This window comes from Aulonocara stuartgranti (assembly GCF_965226115.1).
Source record: "Aulonocara stuartgranti genome assembly, chromosome: 19".
NCBI lineage: Eukaryota > Metazoa > Chordata > Actinopteri > Cichliformes > Cichlidae > Aulonocara > Aulonocara stuartgranti.
Genome location: NC_138955.1, coordinates 13,437,879 through 13,445,837, shown reverse-complemented (window position 1 = coordinate 13,445,837; position 7,959 = coordinate 13,437,879). Strand labels below are relative to the sequence as shown.

The window sequence follows — 7,959 nt, the reverse complement described above, 5'->3', positions numbered from 1 at the left end:
GCCTCCCTAACCCCGCCTCCTCCATAAACCAGGAAGATAACCTCACCGAAACCCGTCTTGGTAACGTCAAAACGTCGCTGTGTGCCGGAGAAAAGCAGTAGCAGCAGACAGACTTACAGCTGCGTTACATCGGCAGGAAGATAAACAGCAGATTTCTAGATTCAACACCAGCTGCGTTCCTTTTAACCGAACATAGCAGCCTTTTTAGCTCGGTTAGTTAGCTTGTTTGCTAACTTTAATAGAGACTCTTGGAGAGCTTGCGCAAGAATCATCTCGACCTCCGTTAACATCTCACCATGGGATCCAGAGCGTCCAGATTACTCAGAGAAGAGGAAATTGAAGAAATTAAGAAGGAAACTGGCTGTAAGTTGAGCTCAGAGTTTAGAGTTTAGTCCTTGTGTGAAGACAAAACCTCTTGGACATTAGCTAGTTGATTGCTGTACTCTCATATTGAGATGCCTTTGGCTGAATGCTTTTTCTGATTGAGGCTGTACTCATTAACTCTCTATATTTTGCTAGTTTAATCTGTTGCATTATATCGGTGAGGGGTTATTGTGGATTCAGTTGTGTATCAGCTATCTTTGGCTCATCTGATAGTCAAAATCTTTGTCGCCGCAGTTTCCCACAGTCAGATCACTCGCCTGTACAGCCGTTTCACCAGCCTGGATAAAGGGGAAAACGGCACCCTCAGGTGAGCAAAAACATAAACAGGAGCCACAAGCTGCACCTCATTTGTTTTGTTCCTTTACCAGCCCACACTACAAGGACACCGTTATAGAGGTCACCTAAGCAGTTAAGTTTTCTGGTTGACTTGAGAATGAACACACCTCCAAGGGTATTTAAATTGAGAAAATCTTACAGTGTGTATATATATATATATATATATATATATATTTTTGTTTTACCAAATTTGCCTCTCTGAATGTGGTATTTATATTAATAAATTAGGTCTAAGACAAAGTGTTGTGCTGAGATAAAGGTGGGCAATGTGAGATCTGTCTCATTTCAGTGATGAAATCATGTAATGAATCTTTCTCCTGTCACTGACTATTCATCTGGTTCAGATTCTGTCTTAACTGATAGGTGAAGAGACTGGTAATCATTAAGCAGCTAAAATTTAAATTTGATGGCCCTTTGGCTATTTGAAAATGATTCCTTGAAGGGGAAAGGACAGTCAGTTTCTCAAGGGCAGACGGAACCCCCCCCCCCCCCCCATACACACACACACACAACTCTGTTTGGTTTCATTCAACTTGGATATATGAAAGATGTTGTGTTTACAGATAATAAGTTCCTGGCTATACTTTTTTTTTTTTCCTTGCTCAAGTGCTTCCAGTCACAGTAGAAGTCACGTTTGTTCAGTGTGACTTCCTTATCGTTTCATTAGTTTTCACAACAGTGAGATTTCACAGATTTGTTTCTAGTCCAACCAACTGGAGTAAGAAAATTTTTCAGTGTGTAACAAATCTGAACAATGATTTTAACAAAATTTTTTTTTGTTCTAATAAACAAATGATGATTTATGTCATATATCACTCATCACATGACCTCATAAGTTTTGCTATGTGTCATGTCTTAGTAAAGCTCATCAACTCTCAGTATAAGACTGGTGAATTGTTAGGTAAAAATGAACAGTTAAAACATACTGAGTTTAGAATTTAACTTTGATCACGTCTCCTTATTTTTACAGTCGAGAAGATTTCCAGAGAATCCCCGAGTTGGCCATCAACCCTCTGGGAGATAGAATCATCAATGCATTCTTTCCTGAGGGGTGAGTAGTCTGTGTTATTGCTCTGCAGTAGTTTGGATAGCTTGTTTTTGCACTACTATAAAATTGAGTCACCAGCACCATCGCCACAAAGCTGGACCAGGCTTTCAGTTGTGGTTTCCTGACTGCAGGCTGGAGAAGCTCAGTCCTTACTGCCAAGTCTGCGTGGAAGTAAATCAAATGGGGTTTTGAGTTGTATACTTGACAGTTATTTGGATGTTTTCATCACTGTGGGAGGGAAAAAAAACCCAAACAGATGTCTTTAGATATATCATTAAAATTCTAAAAGGTCACATGTGTAGGCGTTGTAATTGCAGCTCTGTGTTTTAATGGTTTCAGACGGATTCTGGCTTCTCTGGTTTTGGCCTGTTTGTTTTAAACAACTTTATGTAGAAACCATTCCAATCTGCATGTTGGTGTTAGGTTACTAGCTCATTGTGGTGTCCACAATACGCATTTGAGCACAAAGGTAATCTGACTGAACTTTCCAGAGAGTTATAGTAGATATTTCGTGCTTGTGATTTTTAGAGAGGACCAGGTAAATTTCCGGGGTTTCATGCGGACCCTGGCTCACTTCAGACCAATCGAAGACAATGAGAAGAACAAGAACCCAGCTACAGAGCCCCTGAACAGCAGGACAAACAAGCTGCTTTGTGAGTGTTGGGGTGTAACTGGTATCATCTTGGCGTCGGTTTAAGAGTATGTGACTTACCTGTTTCTTTCTATTCAGTTGCTTTCCGTCTGTATGACCTGGACAGAGATGACAAGATCTCCCGAGATGAGCTCCTGCAGGTGAGTGGATTGACTTGGAGTCATCATGTAGTTTGTGGTTCACACAGTATGTCACACAGTGAATAATTAGTGTGTTTAAACATTACAGAGTCTTTTGGCAACTGTGGGGCTTACAAGAAAAATTAATATCTCTAATTCTACACCCATTTATCAGAAGTTCAGTCAGCCCTGTGTTGTCATTCTTTAGTTGAGACGTCATGTATCATTTTTCCGAGGTCAAATTGTAATTTCCCAAATAAAAACATCAGCATACAGGTTAAATTTTACATGCATGGGATTGTCGTCTGTTAATATAGCAAAAACTGTAACATTTATAAGAAACCTCTATGTCATATTAACTTACTTTTCTGTATAATTTCACTAGAATACATCAGAACAGAAGGATGTCAAACTTCCCTCTCTTCTCTATTCTTGTTGCAGTTCACACACAAGTTTTAAGTTGATTTTTTTTGTTTTTCTCTCGGTGAAAGATAATTTGTGACTTCCACTTAGGCTAAATCTGATCTAAATGAGGTGATGAATGCAATCAATTTTAACCACAATTCCATAAATTCATCCTGCTGTAAATGTGAGCAAATGACTCCTTCCTTTACGTAGATTTCATAAATGATTTTGAGCCAGCCTTCAGAGTGTAACCACATCTTTATTTCGCTTTTGCTTTCCATGTATTTTTATTTGTATTTGTCTTCTTTAGCTTGAATGTTCTGTGCTCAAATGTTCCCAGATAGATACTCAGAACGCAATTAATGGTAATGATTAGCTACTGTTAGTCCGTATAACCTCCAGCACTTTGTTCCTACTCTTTGGTGTCTTTTATGGTAGGAGTAATAAAATAAAAGTCAACATTTTTCTAATCGGATCCACTCCAAGTACGTGAAACAGTATTTGGGTTGAGATTTGTGTCATTTTAATCCCAGTCCCCTGTAGATAGAACTATTTTGACTTCAAATTCTCATATGTCTTTAATATGGTGGCTGTTTGCATCCGAGGCCTCTTGGAAGCCCTCATAAAGTCTGGATATGATTTCATACCTACCTTCTTGCTTGTACATTACAGAATGTAAGACCTTTTCAGTTGCTACTTTTCCTTTCGGTGAATATCAGTTATTATTTCTGTAAATTTATATCTACAGACTGTATGTTTGACAAATGAACAAGTGCTATTGCACCACATTTGTTTTAAAGTGTTTTACAGAGAGGAGGATTTCACCATCAAAGAAGACTTTGCCCTTGTGCTGATAATGATGTGATATCTCACCTTAACTACAGGCTGATCCTTCCCAGACAGTCTAATATCCTGTATTTTGGCTTCCTTTGCACTCCCTCTGTGTTATTTGTCGTCCCGCTTTAAAGCGGGTCAAGCTCAGTGACATTCTCTGACCTGTAATTGCTATAAGCTCAGGGTTAATGACTCAGCCACACCTCTTGTTTTGCGCAAAACATTTCACTGTGTCACCTGCTTTGTGTAATGCATGAACCTGTAGGGCTAAATGTACTATTTGTGCACTCGTTTTTCACTCATTATGCGTGCACCATCAGTTATTATCATGTATTTCCTAGTCAAGTGTGGCTTTGCCAATGAACCAAAATAGCTACAAATGATCTTGTGTGATCTTGCAAAAATATACGTCACCTTGTTATTTGGTGACTCTTAAAAATAGATTTTGCTGGTTTGTTCCAGGTCTTGCGGATGATGGTTGGAGTTAACATTTCAGATGAACAACTCGGCAGCATTGCTGATAGGACCATCCAGGAGGCTGACACAAACGGAGATAGCTGCATTTCCTTCAATGAGTTTATTAAGGCAAGCTTTGTGGTCAACATACATATTTGTACTGTTATGTGGTTTCCTTTTTAAGTTAACCACTGAAGCATTGCTGCTAAACTTAAAATGACATAACAGATGCTGTTTGAAGGATTCTTTTTAATTAAAAACTGACCACTACCATGTGCAGGTATATTTTTAGCATCTGAGGCCTCAGTGGTACACAAACTAGAACCCAAGACTAACCACAGAAAAGAAGGAAATATATATATCTATCAAGCATGCATTTTGCATAGCAGAGCATGGTTTTCCAGAGGACAAAAATTTGATTGTGTATCTATGTTAGTTATTAAGAGAGGATGAGGATGAAATAATCCCAGTTAATTCAGGCCTTGGTTTTCACAGTTTGATTTGTGTGGACATTTACAAGTAAGTTAAACTGTCTCAACCTCTAACTCTTCTAAAGACTTGTTTTAGTTAATATATAATGTGCTATTTTCAGCTTATAGTGACAGTTAAAGGTGTTTTATGGGGTAGCCGGACAAAAATGTCACACTGTGTAACATTGAGATTTAAATAGTTTGTGTGGGACTGAAGTCGTAGTGGTGTAATGGGTGAACCAGCACCCAGGACAGGGGTGATGGTTAACTGAAATGGCAGGAGAGCTTTGACTTGTTTTTGGGATTGATTTAAAACAGATGTTCTTTTAAGGCCCAGCCGCAAATGTAAACTTTAGAGCAGCACATTTTTCTGTAGTATAAACTTTTCTTGTATTTGTTTGTTTATTCGCAGGTCTTGGAAAAGGTGGATGTGGAACAGAAGATGAGCATCCGGTTCCTGCACTAAAGTTTCATTATTGTTATCATTTTTTTTTTTTTTTGTAATTCTATTTAGAGTAGCGCTTGAACATGTCCGTTGATTTCAAGACACAATCTCATCCGGCTGCTCAACGAGCTGCTGTGGCCCACGCTATGGGTTCAGTCCTTCAGGCCAAGCATTGGGTGGATACCATAATAAATCTTGAGTTTCGGCCTTTGCACTGCTCTGTAAACAAAGGGAAACGTTGCGTGCCTTGGGTTGTTTTATGCAATGTCACTATGTATTTTTTCCCCCAGTAATGATACATTCTTTATTAGGAAACTTTTTAGAGGATCGTAGTTATTACCACTTCTGTTCATTTTTCACATGAACATTTAAATATTTATAGCGTGGCAGATTAACTTTTTGCTATCGCAGTAGGTAAGTTTATAAGTTTATTTATGCTGCTCCACTGATATTTAGCCCATGCTGCATCTTTGTCCATATAAATATGCAAAGATTCAAAATTGTGTGATTCCACTTCAAAATGTCAGTGTTTTAATGCCATCTGTTATGAATTGTTTCCTTTGAGCGAGCCAGACCAGCCAATCCGAGTTTGTCTCTTGAAGCAAAATCGGACTGACCTGTTCCTCAGGTTCTTGTGTAATTCACTGAAGTGTCTGGTTCCCCTTTGTAAGTTATTAGCTAAACAGTAACCCATGGCCATGTTTGTGTACGGTTTCATATAATTAACAGAGCTGCTGCCAGTAGAATCTAAAGCTACTTTTAGCTGCTCCCGTATTTACAGTGGGTAGGACCACATGTTTGATGTTGGCAGTTTTTAAGCCGGATGCCCTTCACGACTGGGATCAAACCCTGGAATCTCATTTGTTAGATGAATGTGTAAACCACTACACCGTGGATCAACTGCTACCTGTAGACTCAAATTATGGGCCTGTTGGAGCCACTGGAGTGCCTCACTCAATTAGAGGTGAGAACGGTGGCATGGAGATTTCAAAAATGCTGGTGTCTCATCAGTATGTGAGACTTTCACAGCAGGTTTTTTGATATCCTCAAAAAGTATCTGCCACCTGGACCAGCCCTCAAAGGCTTTAAGACTTAAAGAAGGCCTTGCTATAAGTACCGTTTTGGAAATTGGGCTGTGGGATCAGCTAGTCTGTAGACTTAGAGCAGGCAAAGATAACATACTGTGCTTTTACTCATTTGATCAGTTTCCCTGCAGCTAAGGAAAAATGCTGATTTCTCCTCTGCTCTGTATTTCTTAGAATGTCTTTCCTCACTGACCAGCGCCTGATGCATTGGGCTTATTATTTTTTTTGGGACATGTCACTGTGCATGACCCCTTTTAAATCTTTAATGTGAGTCTGTGAAGTCATTACTAGAGCACCCTCCAGTGCAGGAAACACAGCTCAACCATTTTATCAATCATTCTGTGATCATCAGTCAGATGTGAATCACGTTATGTGATGTTGGTCGAGGTATTATCAAAGTGATTCAGGAATTTGATTTGAATAAAAATAAGTGCCATGCTTCTTTGTCTCATTTATTGGGATGTTCTTATGACACTTTTTTGTGCCACAGTTTACATCCAGCTTGGCAATTTTATTTATTTATTCTTTAGGAATTAAAAAATTGTAGAGTGTGATAAAATTAGAATATAACAGACTACAACTTCATATGTTAATGTTGATTTCTTGGATTAAATATTTGGCTGATAACAATGACAACAGTGACAAATAATATACTGTAGATATACTTACTATATTTATAGGGATATAAAGTGGACCTATCATGGTTTTCCTTCTTTTTCTGTGTGACATACTGTTAGAACTGTGGATACTAACCATATCCAGATTTCCACATGATGAGGTCAGTGTGTACAAAGTGATCCCATGTTAACAAACTCTTAGACTTTGGACTGCTTACGCTTGGTATTCTTAATACGGTCATCTCAGCAACCGTGGGCACAGATCTCCCATTTAGAAGAAAATTGTATTATCTGTGGAACCTCAAAGGGAGAGGAGTTAAAGCAGCCAGTTATAAGTGGATGGCCCAGAAATATCAAAAATCTTCCATAAAAATCTATGGGAGGATTCTGGAAATGTTAAAGGTGACATTTATCAGATCACTGCCCCCACAAAGCTAATCAACAGTTGACACAGGAAACAGATCATCATGTTACACTGATGCAGGCACACAGCAGATATTCATAAATAATAATCACCTGCTGAGTTTTAGACTTGCTATAGTGCACTAAGGCCCTGAATAGGAGAGACAGTGATTATGTGGAAATTTGAATCATCTCAATCAAAACATAATAACACGCTTTATTATTGTTTTCTGCTAATAATAAAGCTCTGGATGGTGGTCTTTGAAAATTGTAATTTGTAAAAGCACTGTACCTTTACATTTAGCACAAGGCCGCCATTTCTCTTGTCTGGCTGGTGGGAAGCAGCTATGGTTTAAACAACACTCAACCCTGTTACCAATGCCCTAGAACCTGAAAAATCACCTTAATAGAGAATTTTCACTCATTCAAGCAACTTTTGACATCCTTGCCCAAGTTTTTAATAGTCACATGTTTTCCCTCAGTAATTTCTGTATTTATTTTCAAATATATGCTTAAATACACTATCAATATAATGAATACATTTATCATAAAGGCAACAGATTAAACCCCTTTGTGAGCTAATAAAAATATTTTTGCTTACTTTTATTGAAAATGATATGGTGACATGGTTACATTTTAAGAAATTTTACTTAACAGTATTTTATATGTTTTTAACGTGTTTTTATAAAGTTGATTTCAGTATGCA

The 7,959-nt window shown here is 38.2% G+C and overlaps 1 protein-coding gene across 1 annotated transcript; it reads left to right on the top strand.

Annotated features, from left to right (window-relative positions):
* On the top strand, positions 1-6,675 carry LOC309696185 (calcineurin B homologous protein 1). Its single transcript, XM_082517336.1, has 7 exons — positions 1-363; positions 619-691; positions 1,691-1,771; positions 2,297-2,421; positions 2,499-2,560; positions 4,241-4,363; positions 5,117-6,675. The coding sequence occupies exons 1-7, from the start codon at positions 297-299 to the stop codon at positions 5,168-5,170; spliced, it is 585 nt and encodes a 194-aa protein (XP_082373462.1). The 5' UTR covers positions 1-296; the 3' UTR covers positions 5,171-6,675.
* The last annotated feature ends 1,284 nt before the right edge of the window (positions 6,676-7,959 follow it).

What these genes read in the sequence shown, in the direction of transcription:
- LOC309696185 (XM_082517336.1), top strand. Translation starts at nt 297, where the DNA reads ATGGGATCCAGAGCGTCCAGATTACTCAGAGAAGAGGAAATTGAAGAA. An exon ending in GGGGAAAACGGCACCCTCAG is followed by an intron (nt 692 to 1,690) that starts GTGAGCAAAAAC and finishes TTATTTTTACAG; the next exon opens with TCGAGAAGATTTCCAGAGAA. An exon ending in CAGGACAAACAAGCTGCTTT is followed by an intron (nt 2,422 to 2,498) that starts GTGAGTGTTGGG and finishes CTTTCTATTCAG; the next exon opens with TTGCTTTCCGTCTGTATGAC.